The 23870-nt window shown below is 48.8% G+C and overlaps 2 protein-coding genes across 8 annotated transcripts in view; one reads left to right on the top strand and one right to left on the bottom strand.

Moving 5' to 3' along the window:
- Positions 1-22247, bottom strand: part of KLHL18 (kelch like family member 18) — a 37457-nt gene extending 15210 nt beyond the window's left edge. The window contains exons 1-4 of one of the 2 annotated variants that reach the window (XM_038390586.2): positions 21950-22247; positions 4932-5062; positions 4551-4691; positions 1079-1277 (exon numbers count right to left, since the gene is read on the bottom strand). In XM_038390586.2, coding sequence (XP_038246514.1) covers positions 1079-1277; positions 4551-4691; positions 4932-5062; positions 21950-22087 — 609 coding nt within the window. In that variant the 5' untranslated portion in view covers positions 22088-22247. The remainder of the gene's footprint in view (positions 1-1078; positions 1278-4550; positions 4692-4931; positions 5063-21949) is intronic. The other variant, XM_038390585.2, reaches the window with a different exon arrangement.
- Positions 22228-23870, top strand: part of KIF9 (kinesin family member 9) — a 46587-nt gene continuing 44944 nt past the window's right edge. The window contains exon 1 of one of the 6 annotated variants that reach the window (XM_038390583.2): positions 22228-22386. The gene's annotated coding sequence lies outside the window, so the exon portion shown is untranslated. The remainder of the gene's footprint in view (positions 22387-23870) is intronic. The other 5 variants (XM_038390579.2, XM_038390580.2, XM_043509782.1 and 2 more) reach the window with 5 other exon arrangements.

Below are 23870 nucleotides of genomic sequence, written 5' to 3'. Positions count from 1 at the left end.
TACCTCTATCACAGCCCCCCTTAGTCTCCTCTTTTCCAAGCTGAAAAGTCCTAGCCTCTTTAATCTCTCCTCATATAGGACATGTTCCAAACCCCTAATGATTTTAGTTGCTCTTTTCTGAACCTTTTGTAATGCCAGTATATCTTTTTTGAGATGAAGAGACCACATCTGTACGCAGTATTCAAGATGTGGACATACCATGGATTTAAATAAGGTCAATAAGATATTCTCCATCTTATTCTCCTTTTTTAATGATTCCTAACCTATACCTCTAACCAGGGTCCTCTTTTTCCAACCCAGACTTTCTAGAAGTCTGATTTTTCTCTAGGAATAAGCCCCCTGAACCACCGCAGGGGATGCGATGGCTTGAACACTGGCAGCAAGATGCAGAGCCTTTTAGCTGCAGATCTCCAGTTCAAATCAGGATCGCTGCTGCTATGGGTCAAAGTGGCAATGGTTATTCAGAGGCCTATGTGAAGTGACTTGGTGTGGTTCAGTCCAGTTCCTTGTACAAAGGCCTCCATATTATGTAAGCCACCATCCCGACCGACCATTTCATTGGCAATTTCAGGAGGAAGATTCATTACAAAATGCTGTAGAGAATCTGGAAGGGATCCCTCCAGAATAAGGCTGAAACACTGTTTATTCTGTAGTTCTAGAGATCTCCTCCAGGGCAGAGATCCCGGCACCTTTCACCAGAACTGAAATTCACTCAGTAAAGCGAGAGTTCAAGATGTCACTAGAGTTCAGGATGTCAAGGGTTCTCGGCTGCGAACATTTCAGCACAGTTCAGTGCCATGCTTCGCAAATAACGGATGCTCCCCAGAACAGTGTTCTGATAACCAAGCTGAAAGAAGCCTCAATTCCCACAAGTTTTGTACAGAGTGAAAAAGTCAGAGCACCATTATTCTAGCAAAGGGCATACACCCACTATCCACAACAAGGCCATCTTCTCAGCTTTGATCATTTCATGGACCAGTTCAACTTCTCACCCAGATCTTGCTATGCCCCAAGGGTTTCAAATCCTCTGGTGGCAAAAGCTTCCTCTGCTATACCATTTACCAGCTGGTGCACATACCTGCTCCTCAGACTTGACATTGAGCTCTTCCCTTGAAACCAGCTCCAGGACATCTTCGAAGGGTAGAGCAAGGAACTCTTCGGACATGGACACCTCCACAAAGTGCTGGTGGATGAAGCTATTGGCAGACTCATAGAGCACGGCACACATCATGGTTTCTGCAAACTGACGTACGCCTAGGCTGTTCTTAGGATGAAGCCTTGGGGAATACAAAAAAAGGTTATTTTAATAGAGGGGTTAACAATGTACACATTTTTAATGCGGTCCAAAGAAGCAGTGAATTTGAAACTGAACCAAGGAAACTGAACGTCAGAGAAAGTGTAACCTTGTGAAACTGATGGATTTGCCACATTAGAGAACTCACCCTTCCAACAGACACCAGTTTGCAGGTTAAACTGGCCAGTGTATGCATAGTCATGAAGATTGACTCATGCCAAATTAAGAGGACAGGGGAAATTGCACCCTAAGAACAATAAGCCCACTTGCTGACATTCTCTGAAGTACCATGGACTGACTGGACCTGGAGACTGATGCGCACTCTTCCCGGGCGGGCCTCCTAAAGTCAGGGCATGACATGTAGGAGGAGTAGCAGTGCAAGAATCTACACAATGTCTATTCCATGCATAAGTATGACTTCAGATTCCAGGAATGAAACCTGTTGGTTTGACAGCAAGGATAAGCGTGTTCTTCAGAAACTTACAAACATAGTTTGTTTTCACCAGACACCTTTGCTAATTACTGAAGTGAGATGTTGGCCACCTTTTCTTACTTTATTTTCCTGACCAGTAAAGCTTTATTGAGGATGTCTTTTAGCAATTAAAGGTCAGAATGCCGGAACAATCCCTGCAGAAATGAACTAATGATCAGATCAGCTGAACAGGTGCTGCTGCATGCCATCATAAAGAAGCACAAAAGAACTGAAAATGTATTGCTCTAAGCAGCTGTGTGGTGCAAGGAGCTTTCGGCACAGGTGTTTCTAAAAACTTGTAAAAATGCTGAAAATCAAGTCCACACTATGGGAGATTTGGAAACTCCCACATAAGAGAAATTCTGCCACCAGATCCGTGCATCTCTGTTCAACAGGAGATGACCATTCTGGTTGTTTCACAGTATTTATGGGTCATATGGATATGAGGCATGTCAGAATACTATTGTTAGTTTCTCTTATTCTAACCCAAATGAAAACAGTTTGTGGAAACATTTGGTACCACTCTTGCCTCACTATTAAACTCACTACACAATGCCCAGAATCAGACTCTGACAGAGATACCTCAACTTTGCCTAACCGGGGACCACAAAGTCACCCGTACCACAGCAGGGCAAACTCAGTGCTTTGAGCCAAGACCATGCACTACAGCAGCAGTAAACAGAATGCTCTGATCAAGATGGAGCCATGCATGCTTTGCGTTTCCAGGGACCACACCTCCATATTTAAGAGCTTACTGGCTGTGTGTTACCATTAAGGGACGCCATAAACTGCCTTTAGCCCAAAGGTCAAATTTTGGGCACCTCCCTTTTATACTCTTCCTCCTTCTTTCAGTCCTGACATCTAAATAACGGAAATAAACCCTAGGCGCAAGTTTCCACAGTCTTCGTAAGGGGTCAAGGGGAGATCCACCACAATGAAGCTGCCTGTTTGGATTTGATCCTCCGAAGAGGGAATCTTCACAGTTGCTTTCAAATTTTACATAACCAATTCTGAGCGCACATCAGCAGAGCATCCAAACAATGACCACGGAGAGGTGGGAACAGAACCCTGAAGGTCTGGCAATGCCAAGCTCTTACAGGGCATAAAGATCCAAACATTTAAAACAACACTGTGGCATGTTTAATAATGGAGTGAACCAAGAGTATTTTACAAAGCAAAGAGTTAGATATGGCGAGCGCAGGGAAAGCACAGTCATTGCCAGCCAAGCAAAGGTTTACACAGCCTTGGACTTTACATCCTCGCAAACAGCCTTGGACTTTACATCCTCACCAACACCTAGAAAATCCCCAGGAACACATAGTAAAGTTAAATTAGAAAAAACCTCAGTCATCATAACATTCCTGTAAAAACTGGAACTAGACATGCATGTTCTGGCTATTCCTGAGGCATGTGATCAGAGCCCACTGACTTTCAAATGTATCTTGTTATACATAAAAACCTTAACTACCCTCTCAAATCCATATTTAGGAGCTCAGTAAGAGTGGCCCGCCACTCAAAGGTGCTCAGCATAAGCAGCTCCCATTAAGTTTAGGTGGAACTGTGGCAGCTCAGAACCTGTGGGGAAAAAAAATCAGGCCACTTTTATTTAGGTGCCTAAAAATGGATTTGAGTCTCTAAGCTTGGCCCCAGCACTTCACCAGTGCAATCCAGTTCTCTCCGTTTGGTACCGAGCCCAGTGTGCAAAAATTAATTTTTTTGCCAGGAAAAACCAAGTATATAATGATTTTACTAACTATTTGAGCTAATTATCTATGTTTTACACATAGTAGAGAACCCCTGGGTTCACACGGAAACATCTGAAACAGTAAATTTTTTCTTTGAATCATGCATTTTGGGACAAGTCCATACAGAATGAAAAAAACTGGTTGACATTTTGTATTTATTACGTATGTTTGGTGCAATACCATGGAATGAACTGAAGAGCTATGGAAGAACACGGCATAGTAAAACATAAAAACTGAGTTTACCTGACACTTCCAATGGTGAACATATGGTATATTTCCAGACACTAACCAAACTCCATGATTTGTAGGATCTTGATATTTATTACTAAGATGGTCTTGTAACTAAGGCACTGGACTGGTCTCAGAAGACCTGGGATCAATTCCTTGCTCTTCCATAGGCTCCCTGTGGTACCTTTCATAAATCATTTGATCTGTGCCTGGTTTCCCAGTCTGTAAATTGGGGACAGTCCTTTCCTATTTCACAGGCTAAAATCGCTGTTTAGGTGCTCAGATATATTATGATGATGGGGAGTACAAGGTCCTACATCGAACCCCAGAGAAACATTTTAAGGGTAGATATAAAGCTGTGATAAAACTATTCTATAGCTGCATTCAAGAAGTGGATCAAGAGAGTGCAGTAGAACTGCAGAGCCCTTAGTAAGAGAGTCTGCACAATGAACCCTTATTGAGTGCAGTAAAACATGCCAGTTTAGCATTTCCATTTTTCAGTTTGAGTGATCAGGATGTGTGACCTTTGTTCCAGACAGTAACTCATGCCCATCTGGGCCTCCCCACCGCCCACAGCTGGACATGGAATAAGGATACAGAGTCCTCCTCCACCCTTCTCATAAAGGGCCAAAGGACATTTAACTTTTTCCTGAACCCACCACAAGCAACTGGAAGGAAGGACCACAGTTTAGCATCTTGTGCTCTAATAGCACAATTCCACCACCCTGTTCCACAGCAAGACCAGAACCCATGACCCCACGTTCTGAGGGAGCAGTCAAAGTCAAAGGCACAGGACACAAGGTACCCTTACCTCTCTCTGAGAAAGGTACAGCAGGCATCTTTGATATTTTGCAGCTGAAGAAAACTTGCCCCCATCAGCAACGACTGAACATTCTGCTGATCAATTGCTAGATGTCCGTTGTAAGCAAAATTGATCAGAGCCTCTAGTGCACTAAACAGGGTGGAGAAGAGCAGAAAAAGGGTCACTTGCGTTCAGCTCTATTAGATTATTTCAACTTAATAACAATCTAAGATGCTAGTAGCAACATAAATTTATTTAAAAATGTGATTTATCTTAACCCTTTAATGCCTGTTTCTAAACCTATACATTTGCATTTGTGTGCAGAGATTGGCAAAAACATCATCGACAAGCTGTATTGGCTGTGGTCCCTTGGCTGTCCCAGGGAGTTACCTTGGATCCATTCCTTGCATGACAATCTCATCCTGTTTGCATTCCATCATGTCATTTGTAAACATAGCATGAAAGTAAGGGATGGAGGCTGCTAGTACGATCCGGTGGGCGCTGAATTTGTGGTCCCCTACCTATGAACAGACAGAAGGGGAACAAGGACAGTGAGTATAACTATTGGTCTAGATCTGGGGTCTCAAACTCAAATGACCACGAGGGCCATTGGACTAGTACAATGGCCCGAGGGCCGCACCACTGACACGCCCCCCGCTGTCCCGCCCCCACTCCACCCCTTCTGTGAGGCCCTGCCCATGCCCTGCCTCTTCCCATGCCTTCCCTGTCCCCATTCCAACCCCTTACCTGAAATCCAAGCTGCCTGGGGAAACTGTTATAATCATAATTTTTCATATCACCCATCTACTGTCGGGGCACCCTACGCCAGGAAAACAGCCAGGTCATTTAGACCTGACATGAATCACGCATTCCAGTCATTCCACAGAATTCAAAGCTGGGCTAATCAGCCATTAGTTTTCTCTTCCCTCAGCCACCAATTACTATCTGCTGGTCAACTTAAATCCACATCTTTATTTTAGGGTTTACATTCTGTGATTTCAGCCTTTGACTTTTCCTTCAGCATGGTCATTATACCCCAATGCCTCATCTGTTCATTTACCTTCATTCCCACATACACTCACTTCCCCACCCCTAATAGATCTGCTCATATTTACGTTCTCGGTACAGCCCTTAACCACACTTTATACTTTGGCATGTGTATTAGCAAAATGATTGTATGGTTACACAATGTCAACACAACCTCGCATCGCAGACAGCTGGATGACTAGCTCCAAAGAAGAGCCATCAAACTTAGCACTTAAGACACCAGTGATGAGCGCATTACAAATGCAGTCAAACTGGGAAGAGTCACACAACATACATAATTATTTGTAATCTATGCTTATTTCTCTTTAAAAAATAAATACCCCCTTGGCTATGTTATTAACAGATTGCTAGAGGTTTTAAAAGTCTATTTTTGCCTATTAAGTTTCTTACTGCATCTCAACTGGTACAATAAAGTTTCACTTTAGACTTTTGTCATCAACAATTATAGAGATGTTTATCCTTTGTAACAATTTATATTCCCACACAAACAGAATAAATCCTATCCATACGTATAACACATTTTCCAACTCTCACCTACAAATATAACCTTATTTAAACTGCAAATAATGAAGCGGGCCTGTAGATCAGAGATGGGCAAACTATGGCCCGCGGGACCGTGCTGCCCAGCCCTTGAGCTACCTGCTGGGGAGGCTAGCCCCGGGCCCCTCCCCCATAGCCACGTGGGCAGTGCTCTGGACAGTGGGGCTGCGTGCTCCTGCAGGGCAGTGCGGCAGCATGTCTGGCTCCGGCTGGCTGGTGCAGCTGCCGGACATGCTGCTCTGAGGGACATGGGAAGGGGGCTGAAGCCGGAGTGAGGGGTCCCAGGGGGCGGTTGGATAGGTGTGGGAGTCCCGGGGGGCCTGTCAGGGGGCGGGGGTGTGGATAGGGGTTGGGGCAGTCAAGGGACAGGGAGCAGAGGGGGTTGGATGGGGCAGGAGGGTCCCGGGAGGGGGCAGTCAGGGGACAAGGAGCAGGGGGCTTTGGATGGGTGGGAGGTTCTGAGGGGGGCAGTCAGGGGGCGGGAAGTGGGAGGGGTCGGATGGGGGCGGGGGCCAGGCTGTTTGGGGAGGCAAAACCTTCCCTACCGAGCTCTCCATACAGTTTTGCAACCCCAATGTGGCCCTCTGGCCAAAAAGTTTGCCCATCCCTGCCCTAGATAGTAACACCACAATTAACAATTAGGAAGGCCAACTCAATAGTGTAAAGGTATTTCCCTGCTATTATTGTTCTGTCTATAAATCATGTAAGTAATATGCATGCTATACGTCACTTTCTAACTCTACAGTATTATTATTTATACACATTTCCTGCTCTTTAGAGCTTAGTCTGAACAAAATACACCAAGTCACTAGATAGGAGTTCAAAGGAGGCTGAGTGTGGATGAGAAAGAGGAAAGACTGCTCGAGGAAGATTTCTACACACTTCTACAGCACCCTAGTACCCATGTGCCTCACAAACTTCACCATAGAAGTCCTGCAATGGGACTCAGGCACAGAGTGATAAGTGACTTACTCAAGGTCAGACAAGAAGTCTGTGGCAGAGCACCTAACTGAACGTGAATCTCTCGAGTCCCAGGCTAGTTCCTCAGGGTTATTTAAACTCCAAAGATTTGTTTCCATGGATGCTAAGGAGAGTAGAAGGGTTCCTGCTAAGGGTTTTATAAAGCCACTTTTGCTTAAAAGTGAACCAAAATCTTGCACTGAGCCTACCTGAGAGAACCCATTGAACACACACAAATACACCAACATAGAGGGTGCTTGGCGGGTCAAGCCCACAGAGAAGAAGGAAATTTTCAGGTAAAGAGCCTCTGCACCTCAGGAAGTTAATGAAATGTAACCGACTCCTACTATGCAAATGTTCTTTTATTGCATTTCCTTTTCCATCATGGTGAATTACCGCACTCTGTGTCTAACTGTTGGAAGAGATTTTGCTTTTGCATAATCACTTCCATGTGGGTGAACAAATCCCACCACAAGCATCAGGCTGTGGAATTACGCAGCGCACAACGAAGAGCAGGAAGAGTGGACATGAGACAGCAATTGAGCCAGCTTTTCGGGGAGATAACATTATCTACTGTTCTGAATGTACTATTGGGATGTGGGATCAGCTGAGCTCTATTCTCAACCTGTCCACAGCTGACTTTGGCCAAATCACTGCACCATAGTCCCTCAGTTTCCCTCATCCATACGACTGAGTTGATTATCACCCACCTCCCAGGACCGTTGAAGCTAAGTGTTTCTACTATAGTTTGAAGGTGTAAAATGTATTAAAAGTAGATCAAGAGTCAGAAGTGGTGGAAAGCAAGAAAAAGTATCAGTTCCATGGGGTTTTGGTAAAACGTGATCTCTCTAAAAATATCACCTTACATGATGGCTCTGACTCTCCAAAGCCAGCAGTCACTGTGGTACAACAGCGTGAGCCAGTGTTCTTTGAATTATTACACATTAGTACATGCAGCAACAGTAAAGTGGTTATTGCCCCCCCTCTCCCATGTTAATGCCCCACAGTTAGTGTGAGCATTCAATACATGTTATTGGGGCCATTCAGTTTCTGTTTTGACTTTTTTTCCACCAAATACATCCAATGAAGTGAGCTGTAGCTCACGAAAGCTTATGCTCTAATAAATTTGTTAGTCTCTAAGGTGCCACAAGTACTCCTTTTCTTTTTGTTTTGACTTTGTAGGTCATCTTTAACACAACAGTGCAATTTTTTGAATTGACCATTACGCCCAGCCTTTATCGGAGCATCTTACTGAGCCCATTTTAAAAGCAGACAAAGAGGAAAGGCATTTACTTTTTGTTGTAAATTTAAACAAACCAATACATTCTAGACATTCATTGGAGAGATCATTCCCTGGACTGAACGCATCCAAAGAAAAAAGGAATTAGATGGGCAGCTCAGTTGAAGTTAAAACAGTTGTTTCCAAAGAAAGTAAGAAGTGGCTAAATCTAAAGATTTGGCGTTTTGCACAGCAGCACCCCAAAACAGGGTTTTACAGAGCAATTGCTCTCACAAGGCAAACTGAAGCATTCTACTTTAAAACATCTATCGCTGATGTATCATTTTCAATATCTGCTGTCCTTTGTTCCATGTTACTAAGCGATATTTGCCTAAAACACGGTAGGACGTAGGCAGGCCAGATGCCAGCTCTTGCCCAGGCTGCAGACATTCGCTAAGAATTAACAAACTCATAGCTGGAGACTGGCCAGTTCACCTGTATGTTTGTTTTACTCAAAATAGGTATCAGTCTTATAAGAATGCATCCAGTGTTTAGACTACGAAATGCTTGCATGCATTAATCTCACGTAATGTGTGTATTCCAGGCTATAAGAAAATATGTCAGCTTTGCTATATAACTTTGAAAATGTTTGCTCTGAAGTTGTGAACCCAGGCATTGGAATTGTCTCCCACACCCACCCAGAAGGACTATCAAAATCAGATGGGCCATCAAGGAACATCCCAATATAGAGAATTAGTTACTGGCCCTGTTGCACCATGGAAGTGCTATGGGCAAGGAAGCTTGTCCTGTGGACTTGGAAGCTGAATGAAGGAAATAAAACAAAATCAGAGGAAACTTTTCCATCTTGCTGACTGTTTGAACTCTGACAGGGCTAGAGACAAACTGAAGCTAGAGATCTTGGGCCCGCCCTGAGACACACTTTGTATTGCCAGATCACAACAACTCTGTCACTCTTAGGATTTAGGCAATAACTCACTTGTGTGTGTGTGTGTGTTTGCTTGCTTTAACCTGTAAATAACTCATTTCTTTTTCCGAATAAACCTTTAGAGAGTTTATTACAGGATTGGCTACAGGTGTTGTCTTTGATGTAAGATCAAGGGTACCAACTGATTTGGAGTAAGTGACTGGAAGCAATCAGAACATTTGGTTTAAGTGATCACTTATCATTACGCCATTTTGTCTGGGTGGCAAGATAGACTGGCGAGTCTAAGAGGATTGTCTGTGAACCCATGATAAGACTCTTTTAGTGATCCAGAAGTTCACATTTGTTACTGGCTTGGTGAAATCTAATTTGAGAGCACACCAACAGTTCGGGGCGTCTGCCCTGTTTTTGACAGTCTGCCCTAAGGAAGGCACTCAGTTGTGAGCCACTCCAGAGAGCATGACACAAGGATCTTTTAAGATTTCATCCATACTTTAAGTCAGAAGCTTCCATTTGCAATGACCTAATCTGTGCCATGAGAACATCTGTGAGGTCATAAAAATACAGGCACTCTTATGAGTTCATACAGATTAGTACATTCACCTTTCACTTTTACAGACTAGCGTTTAAGTCGGTCTTCAGGCACAAATGAAATGCCAAGGACCAAAGTGCAGTTGATAGGAGCCCCAGGAAGAGACAAAACAGGTCGCTACTGGTCAGGATTCATAGAGCTGTTTGAGAGCGCCTTGTATATCACTTGCATGCTCCAATTAGCTCTTTTACCCTTCAATTTCCTGAGCAAAATCTCAGTAATAAAGGGCAAAGAGTCTGGTAAGAGTTTACAGAAGGATAAAACTATTTTAGAAATATTTTACAATCCATATTAGCAGGTGTCTTGAAGTTTCCTGGAGAAAGACACAGTTTACAGGGATTCAGTGGAACCCATTACAAGCAGAATCACTCATGCAGTTTATTCCACTTCTGACAAAGGATATTATGCAATGTTCCTTTACTATGATGTGTACTAGACTAATGAAAAATCATTCTCCACTACACACCCACATGCTTAAAATATTAATTAGTTCCAGCACATAATGGAGCCTTCTTCATAGAAAAACACAGTAGGTGTAATAAAAAGACATCTATTGTTTTCATGACAACAGGAGGCTGCATAGCTGAGAAGCCATCAGTAAACCCATTGGTGCAAAGATCTCGTCTTTTCTTTTTTTTGGTTAAACATCTTTAAGAGCCTTTGTTAACAGGACCACAGCTACCTAACACAACACTTGGACCTTTTTTTGCTATGATTTCTGGGGCTATTACATTCTGAGGGAAAAGCGAAAGGGCAAAAAGACCAAGCAGTCAACTCCAGTGTAAATTAGAGAGTCAAAAACAGCATAAGCTTAGGGCAAGTCTATGCTATCGTGCTACATCGGCACAGCTGTAGCATGTCTGGTAAAGATGCACTATGCTGATGGGAGAGCGCTCTTCTGTCAGCATAATTACTCCACCTCAACGAGAGGCGGAAGCTATGCTGGTGGGAGAGCATCTCCCACCGACATAGCACAGTGTGGACACCGCTTTAAGTTGATGAAACTTACGTCGCTCATTGGGGTGGCCTTTTCACACCCCTAAGCAATGTAAGTTACATTGATTTAAGCGGTAATGTAGACAAGCCCTCAGATAGGAGGAAGATAATCAAACATTCCAATTTAGGGTATTGTCACATGTCACCATTCAGCCAATCACTATGTATAAAAATATCCCCTCATGTTCGATACAGGGTAACAGTAGTTAGACATAAAAAAAAACTCTCATAAAACCCAACCGCCTGCAAAGACACCAATAAGCATCTAGAGAAACAGAAGGAAAAATGCCTTATTGGAATTAGTAGGGCCAACTGACAGCTTTAAAACAGAGAGAAAATGGCATGAATAAGAAATTTAAATGGAACCTAACCCCCCTATTTACATTAGATCCTCCTTGGGTCTTGCAGTAAAGGTTTTGAGTAGGGAGTAGTTCTCTGCATAGTTCAAACTAATCAACAGCATTCCTTTTCACTGGCCATCCAGGAAAATTGCATGTATACCAGGCTGGAGGCAATCCCCAGCAGATAATATCTTGAAAAGCTAAAGGAATTAAGAAATTGGAGTCCAAAAAAATCTACCTGGCTCCTCTGAGTTTAAAGTACAATACCACTGTGTGTTCAATTTACATTAATTCTTATGGGGAAACTGGATTTGCTTAACATCGGTTTTGCTTAAAGTCACATTTTTTTAGGACCATAACTACAACATTAAGCGAGAAGTTACTGTAGTGGAAAGGGGGCTGGGAGGAGAGGTGCGCACAAAATGGTATCTAACTTAATAAGGGATCCACAATCTAGAAGAGTTTGAGAAAGACTGGAATAAGGAATGGCATTTCAAGCCCCTGATTTTAGCAACCCAGACAAACCCTGTATATTGGCGCAGAAATGAAAGGGCATGAGCCCTCAATGGGCACCTTGTATCCTAGCAGGGTGCGCTTGTGCTAGACACACAGCTCAACTTCTGCCCCAGAAACCTTGTGTTCACAGAGATGATCATGAGGAGCACTGACAGACTTCCTGAAACCCAGCTTAGAATAATCAGAGGTTTGACAGATTGAGTCAAATCAGCACTTCTTTGTCTAATCGCATCTAAAACAAGCTGCCATCTGCTGCTGAAACAGCATCATGGTCTATTGAGCAACCTGAATTGCAGCGGCAGTGATTCTCAGATGAGAAAACAAGTTGGAAGAGAAGTGTTGCAAGCCTGGTACAATGTTAAAGTTATCTTACAGGTTTCTTTTGTCAACGATCATTTGAATATTGATGTTTGTTAATCATTCACTTTTCCATTAGCCAAATAGAGGTTTCAAATACCCGGCCTATTTATGTGGCCCTAGTGACACATTCAGATTCTTTCATTTTAAAATTAAAGTTTCTAGACACTCTGGTTGTGAAATTATTTTTTCCAAACATGAGCCAAATGTAAATGATGTCGTGTTGTCAGCCTGAGACCATGTCTACACAACAAAATTAAGTTGACCTAACTTACGTCAGCATACAGCCGCCACAGTAATTACATTATTTTGTACATGTCTACACTTTGCTCCTTGTGTTGGAGGTGCATGTCCTCACCAGGAGCGCCTGTAGCGATCGTGCTATCAGCGTGGGACAGCTCCTGAAAGCCAGTAACAGTCGACGAAAGCAACGCAGTGCCTACAGTGACACTGCGTAAACCTAACTACATCAACCTTGACTCTACGCCACTCATGGAGGTCGCGTTGTTAAGTTGGCATAGATCAATGAAAGGCAGCTTACATCAACCTAACTCTGTAGTGCATACCAGGCCTGAGTATGCAAACAGACAAAGAGGATGTCTGAAAGCTGTGAACTCCTCACATCCCCAGACCTATTCATCTTATTGAGGCATTGACTCTAGAACTACAGAGTCAGCTAAGCACTCAGAAAAGAAGAAGAGCAAAAACCAGAAGTGGTCCCAAAGATTAGCACAATTAATGAGCCAAGTGAGATACAGGGACTTTAACAACAATGTACAAACCTCCTATTGATGTCTGTAGATCCAGAGTTAGGTATTGTCCTAGATTCATAACCCAGGCCCACAGACTACAGCTAAATATTGAATTCAGCCTTTAACACAGGAATTAAGACACTCCAAGACTAATTCATTGTAATCCAAATAATAAATAGTAAGTTTTCATGTTTTACTATTCATCATATTAAATGAGCTCCTCTTTCAGTCATGGCCATAAAACTCATTTTTGTCACTGATTTTATCCCTTTTATCTCTACTTACAGGAAGCAGAAAGTTAGGTAGAGCTAACACCACTGAACCACTTAGCTCTTGTCCACCCAGCAACCACTATCATATGCTAGGGGAATCCCATTTACAGCCATTGTCTTCCAACATGGTTAAAGTGCTGATCAACAGTGGAGAAGAGACCCTTATTCAACTGATCTGTGCTATGGCCCACAAGATCAATGGAAAAAGTACTTTTCATAAGTCAGCTATGTATTAAAGTAGCTGCTGTATCTACTAGAAAAACACTCTCAAAATCTGCTTCCATAATACCCAGTGCTGCATAATGAATAAAGCTGGAAAAGGCATCTTGTACTGAATGATCAGGAAGAAAGATTTGGCTTGAAGAGAATGAACCATGTCAACTCAACTGCTAAAGGACATGCAGGTCAGTGCTGAAAAGTGAGTTGACAGCTGGTGGAAGCGGCAAAGAAGTAGAATATTTCACTATCATGATTAACTACATTGAGAGAGGTTTCAGAGTAGCAGCCGTGTTAGTCTGTATTTGCAAAAAGAAAAGGAGTACCCGTGGCACCTTAGAGACCAACAAATTTATTAGAGCATAAGCTTTCGTGAGCTACAGCTCACTTCATCAGATGCATTTGGTGGAAAAAACCTCCGATGAAGTGAGCTGTAGCTCACGAAAGCTTATGCTCTAATAAATTTGTTAGTCTCTAAGGTGCCACGGGTACTCCTTTTCTTTTTACATTGAGAGACACTCTTGAAGAGAACATAGTGTTAATGAAATAGCCTTAGACGTCAAAGTCTTTTATCAACACAAAAGCTATTTCACAGGCTATTTCAAATCTCATCTCCTCCTCCTGAAATATGCATCAAAAGTGAGCTTGGGAGGCTTGCTCAAGCGTCTGCCACGAAGACTACCAAGGGTCCCAACAGTGATAATGGAATTTGTAATCTAGCTTAGGCAGATTAATGCTACAGCATCTAGACACAAAGGAATGTGGAACCGGACTAGTTTCAAATAGGTTAAAGACACATCCGATGGTAACTACTTTAGATGCTACTAACATCTCAGGGGTGAGAGGCTTCCCATCTCCATCAGACATCCATGCACACTGAGACACACAGCGCTATATAGATATAGGTCAATACTTTCTCTCTAAGAAACTACCAAGCCCGATCATCTAAGTTGTGAAGGGGAGTCTCTGATTATGGCTAGCAAGCCTATCCCAAACATTATATCTTAGGGTATGTCTACACTATGAAATTAGGTCGAATTTATAGAAGTTGGTTTTGTAGAAAGCATTTTTATAGTCGATTGTGTATGTCCCCACACAAATGCTCTAAGTCCATGTAGTCAGCGGAGCGTGTCCACGTCGACTTCTGGAGCGTTACACTGTGGGTAGCTATCCCACAGTTCGCGCAGTCTCCGCTGCCCATTTGAATTCTGGGTAGAAATCCCAGTGCCTGATGGGGCTAAAACATTGCTGCGCGTGGTTCTGGGTACATATAGTCAGGCCCCCGTTCCCTCCCTCCCTCCGTGAAAGCAAGGGCAGACAATCGTTTTGCGCCTTTTTTCTTGAGTTACCTGCGCAGACGCCATACCACGGCAAGCATGGAGCCTGCTCAGCTATCCGTCACCGTATGTCTCCTGGGTGCTGGCAGACGTGGTACTGCATTGCTACACAGTAGCAGTTTATTGCCTTTTGGCAGCAGACAGTGCAGTATGACCGGTAGCCGTCATTGACATAATCCTGGGTGCTCTTTTAACCAGGCGCCTGGGCAAACATGGGAGTGACTCAGCCAGGTCATTTCCCTTGTTTCGTCTCATGGCGATTGAGTCCTACCAGCAGTGCACTGTCTTTTAATCTGCAGCCAGCAGAAGACGACGGCCAGTAGTCATACTGCACCGTCTTCTGCCGAGCACCTAGGAGATGACGATAGCTAGCGGTTGTACTGCACAGTCTGCTGCCAGCAAGATGTATAAAGATAGATGAAGTGGCTCAAAACAAGAAATAGACCAGATTTGTTTTGTATTCATTTTCTTCTCCCTCCCTCCCTCTGTGAAATCAACTGCCTGCTAAACCCAGTTTTGAGTTCTATCCTTGAGGGGGTCATTCTGTTTCTCGCAAAGCCACCCCCTTTGTTGATTTTAATTCCCTGTAAGCCATGTCGTCAGTTACCCCTCCCTCCGTCAGGGCAACAGCAGACAATCGTTCCCCACCTTTTTTCTGTGCAGACGCCATACCACGGCAAGCATGGAGCCCGCTCAGATCACTTTGGCAATTAGGAGCACATTAAACACCACACGCATTATCCAGCAGTATATGCAGCACCAGAACCTGGCAAAGTGAAACTGGGCGAGTAGGCGACGTCAGCGCGGTGATGAGAGTGATGAGGACATAGACACAGACTTCTCTCAAAGTACTGGCTCTGCCAATGTGGGCATCATGGTGCTAATGGGGCAGGCTCATGCGGTGGAATGCCGATTCTGGGCCCGGGAAACAAGCACAGACTGGTGGGACCGCATAGTGTTGCAGGTCTGGGATGATTCCCAGTGGCTGCAAAACTTTTGCATGCGTAAGGGCACTTTCATGGAACTTTGTGACTTGCTTTCCCCTGCCCTGAGGCACAAGAATACCAAGATGAAAGCAGCCTTCACAGTTGAGAAGCGAGTGGCAATAGTCCTGTGGAAGCTTGCAATGCCAGACAGCTACCAGTCAGTTGGGAATCAATTTGGAGTGGGCAAATCTACCGTGGGGGCTGCTGTGATGCAAGTAGCCAACGCAATCAAAGATCTGCTGATATCGAGGGTAGTGACCCTGGGAAACGTGCAGGTCATAGTGGATGGCTTTGCTGCAATGGGATTCCCTAATTGTGGCGGGGCCATAGACAGAACCCATATCCCTATCTTGGGACCAGAGCACCAAGCTAGCGAGTACATAAACCACAGGGATACTTTTCAATAGTGCTGCAAGCACTGGTGGATCACAAGGGACGTTTCACCAACATCAGCGTGGGATGGCTGGGAAAGGTACATGATGCTCGCATCTTCAGGAACTCTGGTCTGTTTCAAAAGCTGCAGGAAGGGACTTTCTTCCCAGACAAGAAAATAACCATTGGGGATGCTGAAATGCCTATACTTATCCTTGGGGACCCAGCCTACCCCTTAATGCCATGGCTCATGAAGCCATACACAGGCAGCCTGGACCAATAGTCAGAAGCTGTTCAACTACAGGCTGAGCAAGTGCAGAATGGTGGTAGAATGTGCATTTGGATGTTTAAAAGCGCGCTGGCGCAGTTTACTGACTTGGTTAGACCTCAACGAAACCAATATTCTCCACTGTTATTACTGCTTGCTGTGCGCTCCACAATATCCGTGAGAGTAAGGGGGAGATGTTTATGGTGGTATGAGAGGTTGAGGCAAATCGCCTGGCTGCTGGTTACGCACAGCCCGACACCAGGGAGGTTAGAAGAGCACAGGAGGGAGCAGTGTGCATCAGAGAAGCTTTGAAAACCAGTTTCATGACTGGCCAGGCTACAGTATGAAAGTTCTGTTTGTTTCTCCTTGATGAAACCCGCCCCTTGGTTCACTCTACTTACCTGTAAGCTAGCCACCCTCCCCTCCTCCCTTCGATCACCGCTTGCAGAGGCAATAAAGTCATTGTTGCTTCACATTCATGCATTCTTTATTAATTCATCACACAGATAGGGGGATAACTACCAAGATAGCCCAGCAGGGGTGGTGGAGGAGAGAAGCACCAGGAGGGGTGGTGGAGGAGGCAAGGACAAGGCCACACAGCACTTTAAAACTTATTGAATGCCAGCCTTCTGTTGCTTGGGCAATCCTCTGGGGTGGAGTGGCTGGGTGGCGGGAGGCCTCCCCACAGCATTCTTGGGCGTCTGGGTGAGGAAGCTATGGAACTTGGGGAGGAGGGCGGTTGGTTACACAGGGGCTGTAGCGGCGGTCTGTGCTCCTGCTGCCTTTCCTGCAGCTCAACCATATGCTGGAGCATATTAGTTTGATCCTCCAGCAGCCTCAGCATTGAATCCTGCCTCCTTTCATCATGCTGCCACCACCTTTCAGCTTCAGCCCGCCACTTATTCTCTTTAGCCCGCCACCTCTCCTCCCGGTCATTTTGTGCTTTCCTGCACTCTGACATTGTCTACCTCCATGCATTCGTCAGTGCTCTGTCAGTGTGGGAGGACAGCATGAGCTCAGAGAACATTTCATTGCGAATGCGCTTTTTTCGCTTTCTAATCTTCGCTAGCCTCTGGGAAGGAGAAGATCCTGTGATCCTTGAAACACATTAAGCTGGTGGAGGAAAAAAAAAAGGGACAGTGGTATTTAAAAAAAACACATTTTATAGAACAATGGGTACACTCTTTCACGGTAAACCTTGCTGTTAACATTACATACATAGCACATGTGCTTTCGTTCCAAGGTCGCATTTTGCCTCCCCGCAGCGCATGGCTAGCCCCTCCACCCTCCCCATGGGTAATAGTGGGGAACATTTCTGTTCAGCCATAGGCAAACAGCCCAGCAGGAATGGGCACCTCTGAATGCCCCCTTAAGAAAAGCACCCTATTTCAACCAGGTGACCATGAATGATATCACTCTCCTGAGGATAACACAGAGAGATAAAGAACGGATGTTGATTGAACACCAGCAAACATACACTGCAATGCTTTGTTCTATAATGATTCCCCGAGTACGTGCTACTGGCCTGGAGTGGTCAAGTGTCCTACCATGGTGGATGGAATAAGGCTGCCCTCCCCAGAAACCTTTTACAGAGGCTTTGGGAATATAGCCAGGAGAGCCGCAAATGCCAGGGCAAATTAATCATTAAACATGCTGGCTTTTAAACCACGTATAGTATTTTAAAAGGTACACTCACCAGAGGTCCCTTCTCCGCCTGGCGGGTCCGGGAGGCAGCCTTGGGTGGGTTCGGGGGGTAATGGCTCCAGGTCCAGGGTGAGAAACAGTTCCTGGCTGTCGGGAAAACCGGTTTCTCCGCTTGCTTGCTGTGAACTATCTTCCTCGTCCCCAGAACCTGCTTCCGTGTTGTCTTCATCTCCATTGAAGGAGTCAAACAGCACGGCTGGGGTAGTGGTGGCTGAACCCCTTAAAATGGCATGCAGCTCATCATAGAAGCGGCATGTTTGGGGCTCTGACCCGGAGCAGCCGTTTGCCTCTCTGGTTTTCTGGTAGGCTTGCCTCAGCTCCTTAAGTTTCACGTGGCACTGCTTCGGGTCCCTGTTATGGCCTCTGTCCTTCATGCCCTGGGAGATTCTGACAAGCGTTTTGGCATTTCGAAAACTGGAACATAGTTCTGATAGCACGGATTCCTCTCTCTATGCAGCGATCAGATCCCGTACCTCCCATTCGGTCCATGCTGGAGCTCTTTTGCGATTCTGGGACTCCATCATGGTCATCTCTGCTGATGAGCTCTGCATGGTCACCTGGAGCTTGCCACGCTGACCAAACAGGAAATTAAAATTCAAAAGTTCGCGGGCCTTTTCCTGTCTACCTGGCCAGTGCATCCGAGTTGAGAGTGCTGTCCAGAGCGGTCACAATGGAGCACTCTGGGATAGGTCCGGAGGCCAATACCATCTAATTGCATCCACAGTACCCCAAATTCGACCCAGCAAGGCCGATTTCAGCGCTAATCCCCTTGTCGGGGGTGGAGTAAAGAAATCGATTTTAAGAGCCCTTTAAGTCAAAAAAAAAAAAGGGCTTCGTCGTGTGGACGGGTGCAGGGTTAAATCGATTTAATGCTGCTAAATTCGACCTCAACTCCTAGTGTAGACCAGGGTTCAGACAGCACAACTTTGTTCATGGCCACCACACAGACAATACACTGGTGAATGATGATTAACAAAATATTCTTGTGTATTCTTCATTTAGATGTACGCAACCCACACTACTCAGTGTAAGGAATGCAAAATCTATTTATTTATGTAAATCTCTTTCTAAGGCAAAGGGAAGTGGGTGAAGAGTCTCAATCTGTGCAGACTGGGGAACATTTTAGGGTTTAAATCAATAGTATGAATTTTGTACTCACTGGACTGGTCACATGCCTTGAGCACGGCAACAGCAGCACTGTATACATCTAAAAACTCCTATTCTGTTTTTAACTTTTACAGGGATTCTAGCATTTTCCTCTGAAGAATCTGCTATGGGCCACACTCAAATATTGGACTATAGGCACCACTTGCCTGATGCAGTGTGGCAATTCCTATGTTGTAGTTAGCATGTTCAGGCTTTAGGGGTTTAATTCTCTTTTAGATTGTGAATTAAATGATCTTGAAAGATAATGGGTTGACAGTCCTAGAGACTGATTTTCCATTTCTCCACATAAAAGACACAGTTCAGGCAGCAGCAAGCCAATTCTTCGCCCCATCAATGCATGTCAACCCTGATGTAGAGTGACCACCCTCTGGGAATTAGAAGGGAGCACAATGTCCATGATTCGGTCAGTGCTTGGACTCTTGACTGAGAGCATCAATAAAGGTGCTAATTGCTGCTGTAGATTTTGTGATGTCGACACATCCACCAGACACTGGACTGAAAACCAAACTCATTTTGCTTAGGCCACTAAAAAAGTTGTAACAATGTTTTGCTACCACCATCCTCGGCTACATCTGAATTAGCAGCCTAATGACAGTATCTGTCTCGCAGTAATCTCTCTACGGCTCACATACCTGTAGCATCAAAGGGTGAATGCTATGCCAACCTGTTACTCTGATTTATAGGTTCAAATCAGTATTTCTCTATTATAACCACCTCTACATTTTGTGTGCGTACAGATCCCTGATTGTGGGACCTAGAAGTTACTGTAACACAATAAATAATATCTCCAAGCAGCAAAAACATAAGCTCCCTGAGCAATATTAATTTGTAGCATGCGTATTTTAGCTAAGATTCCTGCCTCACAACAGTACTAGCCAGTCTTGCATTAGAGAGAATTGCAAGAGTGATAGCAGTGGGAACATCTCAAATTAACAAATATTTCCTATGGCACCTCAATGGAGAACACAAAGCTATTTATGGGGCCACTCCTGGCATGTAAGGATGACTAGTGGCAAGTCATCTAAACAAATATTTAGGGTGAGAAAAGCTGGACTAGATGACTCGCTTGATGCCCCTTTCCACCCAAAGGCATATGACGTGACTGGAGATTAGCAAACTATGGTTGAGTTGGATTTCAACTCCCCTTTGTATGTGATACAGTCTATAGCCTAGGCACCTATTTATACAGAGCTGCTGCTTCTACCTCCTGTGGGGGATGAAGGCACATGGGATTGGCGCTACAAGCTGGTATAGGCCAGTGGCTACAGGTACCATACACCTTCACCCAAGCTGCACACGTGTGCTGGGTGTGCACTAGTCTCAGTCATCCAAGACCGATGAGCCCCACCAAGCCCGGAGAGGTCCAAGTGGGTGCGTGGAGGGAAAAGCCCCAACCCCAAAGTTTCCCCCAACTTCATTCACCACAGGACAGAAACCAACCAGGGCAGATGGGTCCCCTAGCTCTGCACCAAGGGGCAGAGCCCAATGCTGTGGGGGGGTCAAACCCCCACCACCCTGCATAAGGTTGGGGAGAAGGGTGCCCAGAGAAAGAAGCACTAGTGGTGCAACCTCCTCAAGAGGAGTGAGGCAGGGGCTAGACAAGGGGTGGGTAAGGAGAGAACCCCCCAACTCAGGGCTCCCCCCACATCAGGGCTACCCCCATCCCATCACCCCACGACCCTCACAGCTCCGCATCCCGTTCCCAGCCCCATCAGGCCCCCCCATCCCATGTCATGCCCCCCCACATCCAGCCCCCCATCCCATGCCCCCACGGGGGCACTCCCCCACCCCGTGTCATGCCCCCCCACATCCGGCCCCCCCATCCCATGCCCCCACGGGGGCACTCCCCCACCCCGTGTCATACCCCCCCACATCCGGCCCCCCCATCCCATGCCCCCACGGGGGCACTCCCCCACCCCGTGTCATACCCCCCCACATCCGGCCCCCCATCCCATGCCCCCACGGGCGCACTCCCCCACCCCGTGTCATACCCCCCCCACATCCGGCCCCCCCATCCAATGCCCCCACGGGGGCACTCCCCCACCCCGTGTCATACCCCCCCCACATCCGGCCCCCCCATCCAATGCCCCCACGGGGGCACTCCCCCACCCCGTGTCATGCCCCCCCACATCCGGCCCCCCCATCCCATGCCCCCACGGGGGCTCTCCCCCACCCCGTGTCATACCCCCCCCACATCCGGCCCCCCCATCCCATGCCCCCACGGGGGCACTCCCCCACCCCGTGTCATACCCCCCCCACATCCGGCCCCCCCATCCCATGCCCCCACGGGGGCACTCCCCCACCCCGTGTCATACCCCCCCCACATCCGGCCCCCCCATCCCATGCCCCCACGGGGGCACTCCCCCACCCCGTGTCATACCCCCCCCACATCCGGCCCCCCCATCCCATGCCCCCACGGGGGCACTCCCCCACCCCGTGTCATGCCCCCCCACATCCGGCCCCCCCATCCCATGCCCCCCCGGGGCACTCCCCCACCCCGTGTCATACCCCCCCCACATCCGGCCCCCCCATCCCATGCCCCCACGGGGGCACTCCCCCACCCCGTGTCATACCCCCCCCACATCCGGCCCCCCATCCAATGCCCCCACGGGGCTCTCCCCCCCCCCGTGTCATACCCCCCCCACATCCGGCCCCCCCATCCAATGCCCCCACGGGGGCTCTCCCCCACCCCGTGTCATACCCCCCCCACATCCGGCCCCCCCATCCCATGCCCCCACGGGGGCACTCCCCCACCCCGTGTCATACCCCCCCCACATCCGGCCCCCCCATTCCCCGTGCCCCCCCCAGGGCTCCCCCCGGCACCTTGAGGGTCACGTCGCAGAGCTTGCCCTGCCTCCGGATCTCGCCCATCACCCCGTAGCCGCGGCTGGGCAGGTCCCCCACCGAGAAATGCACCAGGTCCTCGGGGTCCAGCTCCGGCTCGGCCGCCGCCTCCAGCATCTTCCCCGAGCTCCTGCCCGGGCCCCGGCCGCCGCAGCGAGGGCCAGGCGGGGGAGAGAGGCGCCTCCGTCCGCTCCAGCTCCGCGCCGGCCCCGCCCGGCCGCCGTAACCAACCCGAGCCCGCGCGCGCCGCCGGAAACGGCCTCCCCTCGCTTCCGCCTTCTCGCGCGGCGCGGCCGGACGCGGCAGTCGTCATGGTAACGGGGTGTACAGCCACCGGCCCCAGCCTCCCCCCCGGCTGCGGGGCCTGCGGCGGGAGCTGCAGCGACAGGAGCCGGCGGGAAGAGCGGCCCGTCCCGGTCAGTACCGGGTGCTGCGCTGCGCTGCGCTGCACGGCCCCTCCCTCTCTCCCCTCCCCTCCCCGTCTCCCCACCCCCCCAATTCCCCCCGGCCCCTCCCCCCCTCCGCCTCCCCAGCCCCTCTCCCCCGGCCCCTCCCCTGCCCCTCCCTCTCTCCCCTCCCCGTCTCCCCACCCCCCCAATTCCCCCTGGCCCCTCCCTCTCTCCGCCTCCCCAGCCCCTCTCCCCCCAATTCCCCCGGCCCCTCCCCCTCCCCGTCTCCCCACCCCCCCAATTCCCCCGTCCCCTCCCCTTCCCGTCTCCCCATCCCTCTCCCCGGCCCCTCTCTCCTTCCCCCCAATTCCCCTGGCCCCTCCCTCTCTCCCCTCCCCGTCTCCCCACCCCCCCAATTCCCCCCGGCCCCTCCCCCCCTCCGCCTCCCCAGCCCCTCTCCCCCGGCCCCTCCCCTGCCCCTCCCCCTCTCCCCTCCCCGTCTCCCCTTCCCCCCAATTCCCCTGGCCCCTCCCCCTCCCCGTCTCCCCTTCCCCCCAATTCCCCCGGCCCCTCCCCCTCCCCGTCTCCCCATCCCCCCAATTCCCCCCGGCCTCTCCCCTCCCCGTCTCCCCTTCCCCCCAATTCTCCCCATCCCCTCCCTCTCTCCCCTCCCCGTCTCCCCACCCCCCCAATTCCCCCGGCCCCTCCCCCTCTCCGCCTCCCCAGCCCCTCTCCCCCCAATTCCCCCGGCCCCTCCCCCTCTCCGCCTCCCCAGCCCCTCTCCCCCGGCCCCTCCCCTGCCCCTCCCCCTCTCCCCTCCCCATCCCCCCAATTCCCCCCGGCCTCTCCCCTCCCCGTCTCCCCTTCCCCCCAATTCTCCCCATCCCCTCTCCCTCTCCGCCTCCCCGGCCCCTCCCCCCCAATTCCCCCCGGCCCCTCCCCGGCCCCTTCCCCCCAATTCCCCCGTCCCCTCCCCCTCTCCGCCTCCCCGTTTCCCCATCCCCCCAATTCCCCCAGCCCCTCCCCGTCTCCCCGTCTCCCCATCCCCCCAATTCCCCCGGCCCCTCCCCCTCCCCGTCTCCCCATTCCCCCTATTCCCCCCATCCCCTCCCCGGCCCCTTCCCCCCAATTCCCCCGGCCCCTCCCCCTCCCCGTCTCCCCATCCCCCCAATTCCCCCCGGCCTCTCCCCTCCCCGTCTCCCCTTCCCCCCAATTCTCCCCATCCCCTCCCCCTCTCCGCCTCCCCGGCCCCTCCCCCCCAATTCCCCCCGGCCCCTCCCCGGCCCCTTCCCCCCAATTCCCCGTCCCCTCCCCCTCTCCGCCTCCCCGTTTCCCCATCCCCCCAATTCCCCCAGCCCCTCCCCGTCTCCCCGTCTCCCCATCCCCCCAATTCCCCCGGCCCCTCCCCCTCCCCGTCTCCCCTTCCCCCCAATTCCCCCATCCCCTCCCCCTCCCCGTCTCCCCTTCCCCCCAATTCCCCCGTCCCCTCCCCTTCCCGTCTCCCCATCCCT

The sequence above is a fragment of the Dermochelys coriacea genome, chromosome 2 (assembly GCF_009764565.3).
Source record: "Dermochelys coriacea isolate rDerCor1 chromosome 2, rDerCor1.pri.v4, whole genome shotgun sequence".
In the NCBI taxonomy this organism is placed as follows: domain Eukaryota; kingdom Metazoa; phylum Chordata; order Testudines; family Dermochelyidae; genus Dermochelys; species Dermochelys coriacea.
This window is presented reverse-complemented; position numbering and strand designations above follow the sequence as displayed.